Source organism: Falco rusticolus, chromosome 9 (genome assembly GCF_015220075.1).
Source record: "Falco rusticolus isolate bFalRus1 chromosome 9, bFalRus1.pri, whole genome shotgun sequence".
NCBI lineage: Eukaryota > Metazoa > Chordata > Aves > Falconiformes > Falconidae > Falco > Falco rusticolus.
Window position 1 is genome coordinate 48,551,556 of NC_051195.1, and position 16,857 is coordinate 48,568,412.

The 16,857-nt window shown below is 50.3% G+C and overlaps 1 protein-coding gene across 5 annotated transcripts in view; it reads right to left on the reverse strand.

Annotated features, from left to right (window-relative positions):
- The window catches only part of ADAMTSL2 (ADAMTS like 2), a 28,218-nt gene extending 11,704 nt beyond the window's left edge, over positions 1-16,514 (reverse strand). The window contains exons 1-11 of one of the 5 annotated variants that reach the window (XM_037400969.1): positions 14,964-16,514; positions 13,917-14,059; positions 13,194-13,269; positions 12,688-12,790; positions 10,856-11,001; positions 10,630-10,753; positions 9,619-9,699; positions 8,445-8,620; positions 7,231-7,495; positions 6,076-6,457; positions 301-404 (exon numbers count right to left, since the gene is read on the reverse strand). In XM_037400969.1, the coding sequence (XP_037256866.1) occupies positions 301-404; positions 6,076-6,457; positions 7,231-7,495; positions 8,445-8,620; positions 9,619-9,699; positions 10,630-10,753; positions 10,856-11,001; positions 12,688-12,790; positions 13,194-13,269; positions 13,917-14,059; positions 14,964-15,074 (1,711 nt within the window). In that variant the 5' untranslated portion in view covers positions 15,075-16,514. Of the gene's footprint in view, positions 1-300; positions 405-6,075; positions 6,458-7,152; positions 7,496-8,444; positions 8,621-9,618; positions 9,700-10,629; positions 10,754-10,855; positions 12,791-13,193; positions 13,270-13,916; positions 14,060-14,963 lie in introns of those variants that run through there. The other 4 variants (XM_037400968.1, XM_037400970.1, XM_037400971.1 and 1 more) reach the window with 4 other exon arrangements.
- Positions 16,515-16,857: the final 343 nt, after the last annotated feature.

Sequence of the window (16,857 nt, forward strand, 5' to 3'; positions counted from 1 at the left end):
CAATGTTCAGAGCTCCCCAAAGGGAGGGTGTTTTGCAGGATGATGGACATGGCAGACACCAATGCCTGGTCCCTGACACACCTGCAAGGTCGGTGGGCTTTGCACACCCTGAGCCCCCAGCTCCTCTCCCTGCCTTTGCACCCGGAGAGAGAAGATTTGGGGTTGTGCTAAACCAGCTCCAGAGATTGCGAGATCCCCTACACATCACCAGGTCCTTCCCATCCCTAACAGACATAAAAGTGACTCACACACCAGGTGATTTCAGCGGTTGTGCAGAATTTGGCTGCTTCTTATAACTACCTGTGGTACATGTAGAGCTGCAGGGTTCATGGGAGGAAAGCTTCCACCTGTACATGTCAGCAGCACTCACACCTTGGCCCTTTCTTAACAACTTCAATCTGTTTCTAGCGATAAGCAAACAAAAAAAAAACAAAAACAAAAAACATAAAAAACAAAACAAAAAAAAAGGCATTTACAAGGCGAGCGGTGACAGGCCATGTCAGACACACACATCTGCCAGCAGGCTGCAGTTCGGTTGGGTTCGGGTTTGGGAGGGGATTTGCTTTGTTTGGCGGTCGGGTTTGGTTTTTCTGATTTTTGGGGGTTTGTTTGTTTGTTTTAATTGGTTTGGTTTGTTTCACAACATACCTGTCCTGAGCCCCAAGTAGAATCCCCAGCCCGGTTAGAGGCAGAGCTTCCACTGTCTAGAAATAGAGAGAATGGGATAAAAATACCCACAAGTAGAAACAGTTCAGAATTTAACAAAAGTTTGCATTTTCTGCTCAAATACACCTGGCCCTTGGCATACAGTGACTAAAGGTGCAGTATCTCCTCCCCTGCATCTCCAGGGCCGGGCATGCCGGCTCGTGCTGCTCAAATCTCAGCAGCTCACTCCTTCCGAAAGCCAACACGTGGCACAGATGTTTATAAGCTTGCTTCTCAAAGCACGCTTTGCTTTTAAACACCAAGGCATGCCATTTGCCTACCCTTTTGCCACTCGTTTTGTTTGGGGTTTTTTTGTGCGTTTTATTTTAGCTAGGTAATGTGCATCTCTCATATCCACACTGTGCTCAAACATATAATGCCATTGGGAAAGGAGTAACGGAGTCAGCCTGGTGTACCAAAAAGCATTTGTCAAACCAAGAAGAACAGCTTCTCCCAGTTCAGTGCATCCTACGTGCTGTGAGGTTAGAACACACCAGGGATACTGCACCTTTACAACAAAAGGCTTCAATTCTGTTCTCATACCTTTGTTCAAACCCTTGAAACAGCTACACTGAAATAGCGTACAAGGTTGTATCCTGACATCCAGTTGTCTCTGGCCTGGCGAGATATGCAGCTTGTATGATTTCTAGGCAGCAGAAGCTCTGAAGTTGCCTTATTTAGTTGTTCGTAAGAAAAAGTTCAGGTCCAGTCTATCCAATGAACCTTTAAAAGGACACTGTTGAGAATCCAGCCGTTTCCTTTTGGACCCACCCTCCTTCCACCGCCAGCACTGAGCCTCCAGAAGGATTAAAAACAACAACAATCTAATTTTCCCCGTTGATTTTGCCTCTGTCAGTTTGGCAAATGGTTGCTTCCTGCATTTGAAATGGAACTGAAATGAATGTGACTATTTTTTGCGGAAAAATAACAACCTCGGCTCGCTATAAATAGTGCTTTATCTTGCCAAACCAGCTCTGCCTGGGGACCCACATCAGCCCCTGATCCCGGCTCAGCCCCAGCTGCCCTCGGTGTGCTGCCTGCTGCCACCCAGCCAGGAGAGGGCTCACAAAATGACAGTTTTGAATAAAATCCATTAAAACACAGTCAGCATCTGCTTTTTGTACTTCAATTTGCCTGCGAAGTGGGGTATTCCCCAGATCCTCCAGTCTATACCCTGTTCTCTGAGTCTCTGAGGCACCAAAGTAAACACCGAGTTGCCCTGTGACTGGGACTCCTCTCCCTTGGAAGGGGAAAATAACCCTCAAAATAAGCTTTATACCACTTCTGAGGACAGAAAAATCTTTTAACAGCATCCCTTTAATGTATGTGATCCTAAATAAAGAGCTTCTATGTGTAACGAGGTCACAGGGACAAGTTCTTTCCAGATAAATCAGACATTTGGTCATGGGGCAGCATTTAGCTCTCTTATCATTTCAAGCAAAGACAAAACTGTCATTTTGTTCTCCTCCAAATGCAAACAGTAGCACGTTGTCCCACAAAGCTGGTGGGCTTTTTTCTTTTATTTTTCCTCTTTATTATGAGCTTTATGATAAAAGTCAAGGATTTTCTTCCCTGCCTGCACTTTGCTACTGCTTTTCAAGCAAGCAACAGCACCAAAAGTTAGCACCAGCCCCTCACCCCTAGCTGAGGTCTGGGCTGCCCATCTTCCCCAAACAGTCCCTGTCACAAATAATAATCCTAACAAGTGCACACCAACACCACAGATCAACATCCAGAGTCCCTGAGCTGACTTTTCTGTGTTTTATTTCAGTTTTTATTTTTAAGCCAAGAGAGAAACTCATAACTCCTGCTGCAGGACCAGCCCTGGCCACACACCGCAGCACGGGCATGGGATGTAGGACGAAGGGTGCCTGGACCGGCCCCAGCATGCCAGGGAAGGGTTTGAACTGCTCCTGGAAAGAAAAAGCACTGTTGCATCCCTAGCACAGCACAACAGCCACCCACCCATCCCAGCAGGTCTTGTTCCCCAGAGGGGAACCAGAACACACCACGCTGGTGGCAAGGTGCTCCCATAGCTGGGTAACTCCATCCATGCCAAGAGCTACAACAGTTTAGAAAGAAATAAATGCCCCACCTCTAACCAACACTAACCAGCCAGTCTGTACATGTAGGACAGAGTCTGCAAAGAGATGATCTTCCCTTGCTTGGTCATTGACAGGGAACAAAAGTGAGCAAAAAGTCATTGTCCATCCTAAACGGAGCCTGGGAAGGATTAGGGAGGTCTCCAGTCCAAGCTCCTACCCAGAACTAGCCGACCCCATAACAGACTGCGTCTCACAGGGTCTTGAAAGTCCAGTTGTCCCCTCCATCTCCAAGGATGGGGATCCCCACCCTGCCCCACGCCCAGGGCAAGAGGTTTCCCCTTGTGCCACGTAGCTGTTTCCTTTAGAGCAGCTTCTGGCTGTCCCCTCCACCTCCCCTCCTCCTGCAGGAACACATCCAGTCCCCAGCGCTCCTCACGTGCCTCCTCCAGCACCCTGACCCATGCCACACCGAGCCCAAATCCACATCCCACTGCCAGTATGGGCTTCATCCTGCTGCACTGGGTGCCAACAGGAGCTGTGATCGGTAACCTGAGCCAGGGCCCCTCACCCACCACCCCTGCCCAGCAGACACAGATTAGTGATTAGCACTATGATTGCAGCTGGGCTTGAACAAATAAATGAAGAGCTGGGGAAACAATAAAGGCTTGGGCACAAGCAGACTGTCCCGACACAGTCCCTGCTGTCCCAGCCCCTGGAAGCGAGGACTGCCCACCTCTGCAGTGGTGGCAGAGCAGCCAGACCCTGAGCCTGCATCCATCCCTCCCACACAACTGCCCACACATGACAATTATGGGACTGTCTGAACTGCCAGGGAGGAAAGCAATGCCTCCATGCAGTAGGTAAGGCTTCTTGAAATGAGAAGCAGGTTGTTATTATGCCTTTTTTTAATTCCTCCCGCTTTTTTTTTTTTAGTAAAATGACATGCCTCCAAACAGCATGTTTCTGCACCCCAGCTGCCCCACATCTGCCTCCACTGGCCTTCCAGCCCCCCACCACTGCCCCACAGCAAGAGATGGAGCCACTGAGGAGCCGGGCATCTCTCAGCCCAGGCAGGCCTGGTTACAGCCTTTTGGCTAGTGCAAAACTTCAGATCTAAACGTTAATATCCAAAAAAAAGTTCCTATTTTAATTGAAAGAGAGCAGGGGGGAAGAAGAGGGAAACACGGTAGAACTAAACAGAGGAAAGGATGGGGGAAGGGGGAAAATAGCAAGGCTAGATACCCTTCCTGAAGGGGTTTAAAGCCCTGCCCCATGTCTTCAAATAGCTGGGCAACCACGGATAGTGCAAGGAGCTTTTTAGCACCACAAAAAACTACACTGGAGCTACTGACAGGCTTTTGTGCTTCTCCTGGAACAGCCCAGCTGCTCTGAAGTTTAAAGCCCATCAAGATCCCTGTATTCCCAGGAGGTGGGAAAGCACCAGCCCCATTTAACAGCTCAATCAATTAAGAGAGAGGTTTGGGGTACAGGGTGCCAGCCCCTGGGGCCACCCTGGGAGCATGCTGGGACCAGAGCAGCCCCTTCCTCGCCCGCGGCAAGGAAAGGCAGGGGAGCTGCTGGCGCTGCCCTCGCCTGTCAGAGCCCTAATGAAATGCTTGCTTTGGCAGCTGAAGGCAAAGCTTCCAAGCCAAGCCACAAGAAGAGATGACAGATTCAAGCCCTAGGCAATGTTTTAATGTTCTTATCATTAAGAAGTTTGTTGATACGTTTGGCTGCATGGACATTTTCCTTAGCATAAGCTAGTATAAATTCTGGGTAAATACAGCTAACTATAACCAGAGAGCATCTGCTTAGTGCTTTACATCTTCTGAAGCTCAGCATCATCACCCGTGTTTTACCGTGGTGATGGGGAGACAGAAGAGTCAAAGCAGGAGGAGACCCCCAGGGGAGGCTGGGGTGCCACTGGCCCCCAACAAGCCATGGGGGTACCCAGCAGGACCTAGGTCCACAGCTGTGGGTCTGGGGGACCTGGATGACTCCCATGCCCCCGATTTCAGCTCAAGCTTTACAGGGAGTGCTCAAATGTGTGGCTACTGACAAAGGAGGGCTACTTGATGCTCTGCAGCAACAGTCCCATCTCAGGCCCTGCACACCCACACTGGGAATAAGCTCCAAGGGCTGGGAAAAAAGGCTGCTCCCCCCGACAGCCCCAGGCACCTTGAAAGGTCCTAGACACAGACTTGTGGACAAGCACTGGCCTGAGACTCCCTTTCACCCAACCCATCCTTGACTGGAGAAACTCTGCTGCTAAAGATAAATTAAGCCTTTTTTAGAATCATTTAGATTGGAAAAGACCTTTGAGACCATCAAGTCCAACCATTAACCCAGCACTGCCAAGCCCACCACTGAAGACATCCCTCAGCACCGCATCTACATGTTTTTTAACCATTCCCAGGGATGGTGACTCCACCTCATCCCTGGGCAGCCTGTTCCAACACCTGGCCACTCTTTCAGTGAAGAAATTTTTCCTAATATCCAACCTAAACCTCTCCTGGTGCAACTCGAGGCTGTTTCCTCATGTCTTATCGCTCGGTATCTGCGAGAGAACCTTTCCGCTGCATTTTATAACACTACCACTCCAAACCAGCCATTAAAAAGAATGCTGATGGTCCTAACATCAATCACCGAGCTGCCACTGGAAAGCTTTTGATATTTTTGTCAAAGCAGTGACAAACGGCACTGCTTCTGCATTTGCCAAGGCAGCAAAGCCAGGTTGTTTCTGGAAGCCCTGCAGAGCAGCACCTGCTGCCCGGCTCTGCCTCTCCAGCCAGAGGTGAAGCAGGCAGGGCCATGCTGGGAGCTGCTGGAAGGGTGTTCCTGACCGTACAAGTGAGGAGGATCATGGGTGGCAGTCAACAGGGTGGGTAAAAAGGGGCCAGGACCAACTTCTGCTGCATCAGAACTTGGAGGAAGGGGCCTGGGGAATCAGAGCAGGACATCAAGAGAAGGCAGAAGGAAGGAGCTCCTTTATGGCCCGGCTCTGATAACAAGCTGTGACAGGCAAAGAGCAACATGTGAGCTGACAGCCATCGGCGTGGGTTCGCCAACATCCCCACTAAGAGGGGGCAGTGAATCTTCCTTCTGCTTAAATGCTCTCTTGACTTTCTGCTCTCAGACCTCTGGCCCTTCCTTCCAAATTAACCCCCAACAGAAAACTTTCACATACATCATCCTACCCCCACTTACCTTCTGGCTTCCAAAGCAGACAGAAGCCATGCAATGGGGTCTGCATTGCGTACGGGGCTGTCAGGAGTAGAGAGTAGCAATACACAGGATTTACTATAATTAAAGCCATGTCTCCTACCTTGCTTTGTGGGTTCTGTTGCCTTGAGGGCTGGTCATGGTGACAGTGGCATTTGAAAACTGCGTCTCTGCAGACGTGTTGATGGCCTTGCCGTTGCTCAGCTCCATGTAAGTGCTGTTAATGGAGTAGGTCACAAGGCCATCAGTGTCCTCATAGTCAACATAGAGGCTGTCGATGTGTGACCCCACGGAGTTGATCGGGTCTCCCTGGGCAAAGATGCTGTTCATGGTCATGTTGAGCACCAGCTCCTTGGAGTCTGAGGTCTTGTCCAGCAGCTTGTCCGTGATGGCATTCTCCAAAAGGAATTCCCTGGAGGTGAACCTGGGGTCGAAGTCTCTGTCGTCATGGTCTGTCTGGTAAGTAGACCTGGTTACGTTTGAATCTAGATTGGAGCCAACAGGGGGAAACAACAGTGACAACCACAAAATGCATTCAGGCTGGGAGGCGAAAGCAGCCCAGAGCAGCGGGGGCACGCCGGAGCCTGAGCAGCCACCTGGGAGGCTAGAGGCAGGAGCTGGGTTCTTGGGGAGGGGGAATCTCGTAGGGTTGTACCCCTTTGGGAAGAGTGTGCAGCTCTGTGGGTCTTATCCTGCTTTCGCATGGCCAGAGGAGATCTCAGCACCTGCCAGCACTGCCCCAAGCAATAGCAGAGGTCAGAAAGGAAGATGCCCTCCTGCCCCAGAGCCCATGCAGCCATGCTGGGAAAGCACTCAAGGCAGTTTGGTGGTGGGATGCTCAAGGGGCCAGAGTGGGAAGGAAGTTGCTGGGGGCTGTGGAGAGGTGGGAGGTGCCAGAAGATGTTGGGACAGGCAGCTTTGTGAACCCAGGACTCCCTCCTGTCCTTGGCATGAGGCAAAGCACGGCAGGGCACCAGCGGTGAGACCTTACCCATGGCCACCCCCCACCCACCAGAAACCAGAACCTGAAGGGCAAAAAAGATTTATGAGCAGAGATGTTTTAAAGAACTTTCCAAGGTTTCCAAAAAACAAACCAGCAGAATCACCAGAGGTAGAAACAGAGCATTTCTCAACAAAAGCTCTGAGAAGCAGAACAGTGAGGCCCAAGTCTCCTCCTTACCTTGGGGTTGTTTGCCCTTCAGTTTTGGCTCACAGTCAATTGTTTCTGCTCTTTCATAGACCTCATTGGTTTCCTGACCTTTGCTCAAGTTTAAATCTTCCTCCGTGTCCTGCCTTCCAAACACCTGGTTCTCCAAGTCTATCCTTTCCCTGGAGATTTTCCCAAAATAGGTTGCATTGTGCTGGATAAAACCCAATGGCACGTCTCCATCAAACTCCCTGCTTTCTTCGCTATCTGACTCAGAGAAGGTGTAGTAGATGGGCTGCAGATTTTTTGAGTGTGGCTTCCTCAGGAGGGTGTATTCAAACGTGATGGATGGATTCTTGCCATTTTGATTCCAGACCTAGCAAACAAATTAAATTAGTAGCCAGATGCAGTGAATATATAGTCTGCAAAGCTTGTGATCCATCTTAGACTTGACAATTGGTGAACATCTACTTTGCCATTTCCAATCTGCTTTCCATCACCATTGCCAGCTTCTTACGACTGGACCCTGGCACGATTTTCCAAGGGTTATTGGGCAGCACCACCTCGGGGACTAGCCCCAGCTCAGGGACTGGGAGCCACAGGTCAGGCTTCCATCTGTGCTCGGGTGAGCCACTTCAGAAGGTACTGACCATTGCTTGCAAACCCATTTTTTGTGGCTTTATGAGACGTATTCACACACCTCTTCAGCTACTACATCCTCACTGGAGACAAAGACTCACAGCTGATGTACAACCTCTTACTGGTCTAATGCTTTATAAGCACCCAAGGAACCATCCCTTCCCCTTCCAGAGGAGCCCAGGGCTACATGGAAGATGGCAGGGGTTGGGCTCTGGCTGGTGGCCCAGAAGGAAATTAAAGGACTCTTCTTCATATGCCTGGTTTTAGATCGTTTGCTTTTGAGAAAGAGTTGGGGGTTCAGTTTTGTGCACTTGTAAGCTATTTGGCCCAGTTTCTTGTTTTTACTTTTCCTGCCTGTTAACTTGGATAAAAATGCCAAGGAATAGAACAGCAATACCCCCCCACCCCCAGTGCCTGGGGCATCTTCTTCCTGCAGAGAGGGTTACCAAGCCCACGTTTGTTACTCACAGCCCTGCCTGCAGCAGAGAGCACTGACGCAGATAAAATAGGTTCATGCAAGGAACTAGGCACGGTCACTGCTCCCACTCCTCTCCTCAAGCTTCCCAGGAAAGCTGTGAAACCCTGGCAGGACTCCGCTCCCCTGCCCACCCCCTTCCCTGATCCAACAGAGATTTTCCCCTTCCCTACCACCCCCAGCTCCACCAACTCAGAAAGTTAAAGCTCACCATTATATTCAGCCCTTGATTTGTCGGTCCTTGTGCAACAATATACTCTATGCCGGTCTCATAAACATCCATGGGCCTGCGGTACTTGAACACTGTGCCTGCAATGTTGAAGTTCTTTGGACTGTCAACTTTGTAGTTCCCGTTGAAGAAATAGTACCCGGCTTCATCAGCCACAGCTTCAAACAACAGAAGGGGGAAAAAAAATAAAAAAAAAATCTGTGCCATCACACGTAAGAGCAGAGCTAGGCAATAATGCCACTTGTTCACCGAGGGGCTAAAATTATTAGTGTCACAGTAATAAAACAAGAGTTTCTCCTACGTTATAAGGCATTTGTCACTCATTTCCAACATGTACCATGCAAGTATGTGCCCAGAGTTGTGGGCCACGCATCCCTCTACACTGCCAGCTCCTGGGTACGTGGCTTACACTAGCCCCCCTCCAGCACCAGCTGAGCACGAACATGTAATAGTCAGAGCTCTGCAGACAACGAGCAGGCTGTCAGATGGCCAAGAGCAGGAGCTGCCTCCTTGGGAGCCCTGAGCTGATGCCACCTGACCCAGCCAAGATGCCACCAAGATGGGCCACCCAGAGCTAGCACAGGAACAGTCCTAATCCAAGCCTTTCTCATTCAGCCCTTCCTGCATGTGGCCAGGAGCCTCTGAGGCAGCAGAGCACGACGGTAGCAAGTGTGCTTCTCTTGGGCAAGCTCAGGTTTTTTCCACACTCCTCCAGAACAGCATTACCATCTCCATCATCAGATGGATAGCGTGGCCACCAACACTTCAGTGAAGCAACATGTAGGTCACACCTCCTTGGTGTTGGTGTCATGTGGCCACTGCACATTCCAAGCGGGAGAAGATCAAGGGGAATCACAAGAGAGGTGAAGTCACTTGGCTATCCGTGATCCGGCAGCAGAGTGTTTGTCATACCACACTCAAGTAGCAGTAACATTGCCCAACAGTTTCTGCATTAAAGCAATCAACATGTTGCTATATGCAGCCCAGGTGCTCAGATGCAAAGAGAAGTGCACTGGCTTAGACGATGTCCTTCTGCCTTACACTGACTATGGATTTAGCTCATGTCTGCAATAAAACTATGTACAGCTTTGCATTGGAAAAAGCATTAGCTCGTATAGGCATGCATTCTAAGGAAGTACCAAGAGGTTATACACACCCAGAACATCTGCAGATTTTTTCCGTTCTACTATCTGGATATCCCTTGCTCCAGCAGGAATGTGCGTTACCAGGGAATAGCCTATGGGAAACTACAGATTAACGAAAGGAACTTTGTAACAAATAATCTGAATGAAACACTTCGTAGTCAATACTGCTGTTATGTATCAAACAAGCTGGCCTTGATCCAAAATTTTTAAAGGTGTTATGGATTTTAAAAAAAACAACCTAATATTGGTAACTGTTTAGCTGCAAGCAGGACCTTATCGATAATAGAAAAAGTGTGAGCAACATATCCTGCTTTATGGTGGAAAAACACAGCCAAGGTGGGGAAAGGATGCAATCCTTACATGCATGCATAGAGACCACGTTTCTCTCGAATGGTGGAAGTAAACATATCTGAAGACTGCTTTGCTGGCTAGAGAAGCTGTCCTGTGGTTCAGTACTAACCCCTGTCTTTCCAAAACCCCAGCAAGAGATTACAACCTGCTCCTCCTCTTTGCTCAGCACTAGGTAAGTGATAGGACAAGGCCGCTGAAGTTCCTGCAGCTTGCTCCATCTTTACCCAGTCCTCAGGGAGCATTAATCATTATCCCCCAGTTAGATTGCTATATTTAGGACGAGTAAGTTCTGTTGCTTTACATCACACTAATTTTGGAAATCCTGGCCTTTCAAAATATCCTCACTTCCTGTTATTACAAGTCTTTTTATTTCTAGTGTTACTGGGTCATGAGAAAGAAGCCTCAACAGGCACCAGCCTCTTGCATAACCCTTTTGCACCGTTCAGCATCAGAGACCTCAGGCTTCTGATGAGCACCCTGCAAAGCTACTGGTTTTCTTTAAAGTAGGTTTTCCCCGCCTGGATTTACAAGTGGCATTAACACACATGGAACATGCGGGAGAAACTGAAGCAGGGCAGTTGGTAAGGGCTGAAAGCAATTTCACCAAAATAAGTACTTTGAAAAACCAGCCCTCTGATAGAAATAAAGCAAAGAGTCCCCAAAAGCCTTACCAAGATGGGAATTTCCTTTCCGGTAACTGCCGGTCACATGAGTGCAGCTGCTCCCATCTCCTTGGCAAACTCCACATTTATCCAAGGTGTGGGTGGAAAAGAGAATGCCATCGCATCCAATCGGCTACAAGATGCACAAATAGAGCATTGAGGGTCAGGCAAATGTCGCACCCATTGTAATTTTCTGAATGCTACTAACAATATTTTTGCTATAATGTTTAACAACCTCACATTTTCCAGACACGCAAACCCCTCGGAAATCAGTGTATTTGCAGGATGTTCCATCCCGAGCCTGAACCATTAACTGTCTCTGACCATCCACAGTGGTGCAATGGAGGTCACAGGGCTTGCTAGAAATGTGAACATAGTCATCTAAGGGGAAAGGATATAAAAATACATTCAAAACAGCAGAAACACAATAACTTGCATCCTACCAATGTCAACGAATCTCTGCCAAGCTAAACAGCAGCAGCAACAGCACAATAGCACAGCAGCCAGCAGTTCAGAAGCTACTATCTCTTGTGTTTCAGGGCTGGACAGGAGATTGCACTTCTGACAGCGTGACAGCCCACTGCTGCAAGCCTTTGCCCAGCCAGGCAGTCCTCTGCACTGCCAGGAGCGGATGCACCCCGTGATGCTAGTGGTAACACTAGCATCGGTCCAGGGGATGCACTGAAGCAGTAATGGCCACTGTTCTGTGCAAGGACTTGCAGTAGTGATATATGTACACGTTATACAAAAACACATGCATGTTCACGTATCAATATTTCATACAAGTTAACATATTGTTATAAATACATATACAAGTAAGACTATATTCAAAACCGTTAGCAACTTCAAGCATAAAAAAACTTTTCCATAAACATTCACCCAAGTTGGACTTAATTCACTCTTTGCTTTCTGCAGGCAACTGGCTGGCTGCATCCACTGGCACAGTAATCCCACAGTTTATAATATCCACAGGAAGCAAATGACAGATTCATGTTTGCATCAGAAACCCAATGCTAAGCGTTGAACCCCGCCAGCTAGCGAGCGGTCATATACCCACTGGCCTGCACGCCCAAGCAAGACAGCATCAATGTCAAAACATTATTCTGCAAATCCCCCAGGAGCCACGTGAACGCCTGCTAAAAAACAAAACAATTCACTGTAACTATTCTGGTGAATCATCTCAAAGAGCAAAGATGTTTAAAGAAATTGTCACCTTGCCATAGGAAAGGGACCAAAGCAGCCAAGCAGCTATAGCAAACCAGCCTGCCACAGGCCAAGTTCTACCATGCTGACCCTGCCAAGAAGGCTGACCCTGCCAAGAGACAGGGGCTTGTTTCACATAAAAGGAGGCAGCAAGTCATTTAACGAAGCATAATTGTTCTTAGGTATGTACAGAATAAGAAAGCTGCATCACAGCCTGTCTAGTTTTAGACACCCAAGTGGCACTGTGCATCTGAAGAACCCACGCTCAGGAGCCTCCTTCTCAGAAGGGTCCTGGGTTCCCAATAGCTCTAAAAGTTGGCCATGATGGTTGTTTAATGCTCTTGATGGGAGTTAGGTGTCTAAAAATTAAGTAAAATCTCAGCCTCTGACTCCCAAGTTGTTTCTGCAGTTCTGTGCTGCTCACCCCGGGTGACCAAACCGACTGACTGCATCTGGGTGACATTTGACAGAGCACATGGAGGCTGTGGGAGTCAGCAAATGTCACTGCAACACAACACTGCCAGTAACAGCCTCAGCTCAAAGGACACTTGTGCGGGTGAGCCGGACTCTCCCTGCCAGCACAGTCCATCACCCCATGGTCCTGCACCATCCTCCAGCCTTTCAGCTCTCTGGTCCCCAGGAGCCGTGACCGGCACAGGCTACAGCCACAAATTCGCGTCGTTATTTTATTTTTAAGCTACCCTGCAGCTGCAAAATGAGTCTTTGAACTTGGGAGACAGCTGGTTGTGTCTCTGAAAAATCACTTTAAAACAGCAGAGGAGGAGCCTTCCTGCAGGCTATAGCATCATAACTATCAAAATATTTGGCTAAGCATTATGAAACACACAAAGAATGTCTTGTTACCAGGATATAAAGGTTTCCATTGATATGTTCTGCCATTATACACATGGGAGTTAAATGATGAACACTGCTCCTCTCGAAAGCTCCTTCCGTTCGCAGGGCACTCCTAGAATGGGATACATTAATATCCTGATGAAAACAAAGTGCAGGAAAGGTTTCTGGCACATCTCGACCAGCTGCAAGGACTGTTTCCATTGCCTACCCCAACCAGAGCCACATCCTCCTCCTGCCACTGCAGGCACAGCCGGGGAATCCTCCCTGGGAGATGGCACAAGAGCCACCCGCTGGCTTTTAGGGCCCCCAGCACAGGCAAAAAGCCCAAAGCCCCGACACAACAGTGATGGGCGCCAAGGAAGGGAACTCCAGTTGCTTGGAGGGGCAATAGGGTGACAGCTACAGGACAAATGGTGTCCCCTCTCAGAGGGGCTCAGAAATGCCATCACACAAAGCAAGCATGACTTGCCACATTTTGTATCAAGTGTTCCCGATAAGAAAAAGGATATTCTTACTTGTACTTTGCAGAGCTGATATCTTTTGGATGTTCCAGTGCAAGTTTTATTAGCCAGCCCACTCACTGACTTTCTTCTGAATAAAGAAATGATGGTTAGACAGGGGTCAGCAACCCTCCTTTTCCCTTTTTAAAATACATTTCTCCCCTGCTTCTGCAAGATCAGTCTCCATGTAGTGGAGCCACACCAAGATCTATCACAGCCTCACAGGAGCTGACAGCAAAGGTCTTTCTGGCTTTGGTACCTACAGCACCAACTACTCTTATTTGCAGCATCCCAGGAGGTATCATGGGGATGAGGGCCTGGAGAAAAGGTTTGCTAGATGCCTCCTGGCAACCACTCAGCCCAGAGACAGAAGAGCCACACACAGAGCAGCCGGGATCAGCAGGTCCCCAACCAGCCCTGCACCACGGTGTCCTCACTGCTGTGCCCAGAAGCCTTGAGAATGGGCCTGTGCTATGCCCGCTGCCCATCTGCATTAATCCCCACAGGAGAAACTTCAGGGGCAGCCCAGGAACAGCTTGCCTGGTACTCCCGACATGGGTTGCCCATGGCGCACGGCATCCTCGCGGCAGCATGCTCAGGGACATACCTTCTGCACAAGCAGGGTTAGCCAGACAACACCTTTTCAGCAGTGCTTATCTACTGAGTGATGAACACCTGGATCAAGCCTACCCTCCAGCAAGCTGGAGCTGCCCCAGCGCTGGCAGGCGGACGCCGTACCTCTGCCGCAGGCAGTGCCTCTCCTGGGACTTGACACCTCCCCCGCAGGTCCTGGTGCACGCTGTCCACTTGGTCCACTCGCCCCACCAGTACGCCGTGACATCTGCCCCTTCCTCCAGGCTGTTGGAGGTCTGCGCCAGGTCCTGCTCGAAGCACCAGGCAGGTGGGGGAAGAGAAGCAGTCAGCATCCGCGCTGCGGAGCCCACACGGGGGTACCGAGGGCATCCCCTGCCCAGCCCACCCTGAGCCAACAGGGCATTTCCTTCTCCATCTGAGGTCAGGTCTGAGATTTCTATCTTGCAAGAAACCGTGAGTTTTTCCAATTGTGTTTTCATTACAAGTTGGAATGAAACGGTAGTATCTGGGATTCCTCAGGAAAGGAAGTGTTCATTGTTTCACTCAGCTGGCAAAACCGAGCTCTCAAACAACCCTAAACCCTCCCAAGTCTCTTGGTGCTCCGACTCTTGCTTCACAGCGAATTCAGGGCGTTGAAGAGCCAGTTGCAGCCAAAGGCTTCACTGAAAGCTTAAGCAAACCCTTGCAAAACCACGCTGCAGCAGGAGAGCATGCCAGTGGATGCTGGCAGGCTGGAGGAGCCCATGTGCTCGCTCTGCAAGTAACAGGGGGGTCCCAGCTACTACTCATTGCAGAGGGAGGGATGTATTTTTCCATCCAGAATCACCTGCTCGTTAGGGGACTTCTATTATTTCTGTGTTTACTGGAAAAGGGATAATAATATTCCATGCAAAGTAAATGAAAGCTCCAACTGCTGTGGGGACCAAGGAAGCAGTGCTCACCCAAGAGCCTTTCAGAGCCCTGGAAGCGATCTGCGCATGCTCCTAGCCATGGAAGCTACAGCTTAACTCTTTAGTCTGGGCTCAACCTCAGCCAAGGCACACATCCTCGCACTTGGTGGAGGCGTGATGCACACACAGACCAGTCCTACAAGTCCCAGGACTGGATGGGTTGGTTGGTTGGATGGTTGCCCATCCCAGACACCACACCATTTTAAAGGCCAGAGACCTCCCAGCAAGGCGATGCGCTTACCTGAGCTATCACAAAGGCAACGTTGCCCACGAGAAGAAGGGCCAGGGTGCCTTTCAGCTGGGATTGTGCACTGATGGAGATGCTGCTCCACCTCCACTTAGATATCTTCATCCTAGAAAGCAAGCAAACACTGCGCTAAGCAAAACTCCCATCCAGCCCCACCACCCGCCAAGAGCAGGGGGCTGCTCTGCAGCCTGGGTTACACAGCACAGGTCTCCTTCAGCATTCCTGGTCAGCAGCCACCAGTGACTGCAAGGGCTTGATCCTGAAGTTTAATTAGTGGCAGCGTTAACACAGTACAGGTTCACATCCCATCTTGTGGTTGCTGTCTTCCAAACCACAACTCCGCACTGGTTCCCAGTGGCCACACCTGATAGCACCGGTGCGAGCTGAGGCTCTGAGCCCGTCATGGAAGGGAGCGAGACTTACACCAAAGCAAGCATTGCACAAGAGGCAGCGAGTCACAAGAACTGTCCCTGGATCTGTAAAAGCAATGCATTTAAATATCCCCACTTACAGAACTGCTCCTAGAAGAATGAGATGAAAGGCTTCACAAACAACAACAAAAAAAGCAATTAACAGCCATTATTTCCCCCTTTTTCATTTGCTCCAGTCTAATTCCCACCGATTCCCAGGGAAGCAGCCAGTTCTTATAGAAAAGAAACCACCCACAATTAAAGAGCAGAAATGAAGTATCCCAAGTGTCAGCCTTTCATCTCTTTCTCCATCTGCCTCATGAAAGAGAATAACCCAGAATGGCATTTTCTTAAATAAAACCCAGCTCAAAACCACAATACGTTTTATTGTGAACCTCACTGCAAGAGCCAGCAAGGAGCAGGTTTCAGGAAATCATGCTTCCAGGGAATCAAAGCAGCTCATGTCTGTAAGAACAACAACAACAAAAAAATTCTCCCCTAAGCTAATTTCCCTTGAAAAAGAACTAGAGAGTATGGTTGGGAAGTTGGGAGGTGGGAGAGGTGCTGCTCCTGGGGAGAGGGGGCAGGACTGCAGAGCTGCAACATAAAGAGCTTCTTTCCTACCCCTTTTTCTTCTCGCAAGGGCTTTTGTAGCAGCTTTGGAAGCACAGAATCGCCGGCAATGCCAGCGGGGCTTTGGTATCTGGCTTAGAGAAAATTACCAGAGGGCTTCCAGGTGCCCAGCTCTGCTCTGCCATCCCCCAGGGTGGAGATCCAGCATGCAAGAGGCACTTTCCAAGAGGCAGATCCATTGATTAATGGGAGCCCAGAGCGCTTGGCTGGGGATCCCGGGGACAGGTGGCTGAGACTTGCCTTACACTTGGTTTTCATTAAGGCTTCCAGACACTTCTGACTCGGAGCCAGTAAGAGCTCGCTCAGGGTTTATCCTAGAGGCGGTCAGAGCTGCGTGTTTAAATAGAAGAAAAATTAAAGGAGGGGGGGGGAGGGATGTCGCCGACAAGCGCCGCGGGGCCGGTGCCGGAGGCAGCGCAGCCGGCAGCCCCGCAGACTGCGTGCGGAGCGGTGCGGAACGGGGGCGCCGGGCAGCGCTGCGGGGCTCGGGGCGGCGGGGAAGGGGCCGGCGGGGCGCGACCCCCGGGCCGGGACGGGCCGTACCTGGAGGCGGCGGGGCCGGGCGGGGCGATGCTCCGGGGCCGGGCGGCAGCGGCGGCGGCGCGGAGCGGAGCGGCGGCGGCCCCAGACGCTCCCTCCCTCCTTCTCCCTCTCCGACTTCAAAGGGCAGCCAAAGCGCCGGGGCTTCCAGCGAGGAGGAGCCGCCGCAGTGGCTCCCCCCAGCCCGCGCCGGCCGCTCTTATAGTGGCGATGGGGGGGGGGGGGGGGCTGTACGGGGCGGGGGGGGAGCGGGCGGAATTCACACCTCTCGGCCCGGGATGCCCCCACCCCGGTTAACCCCTCGC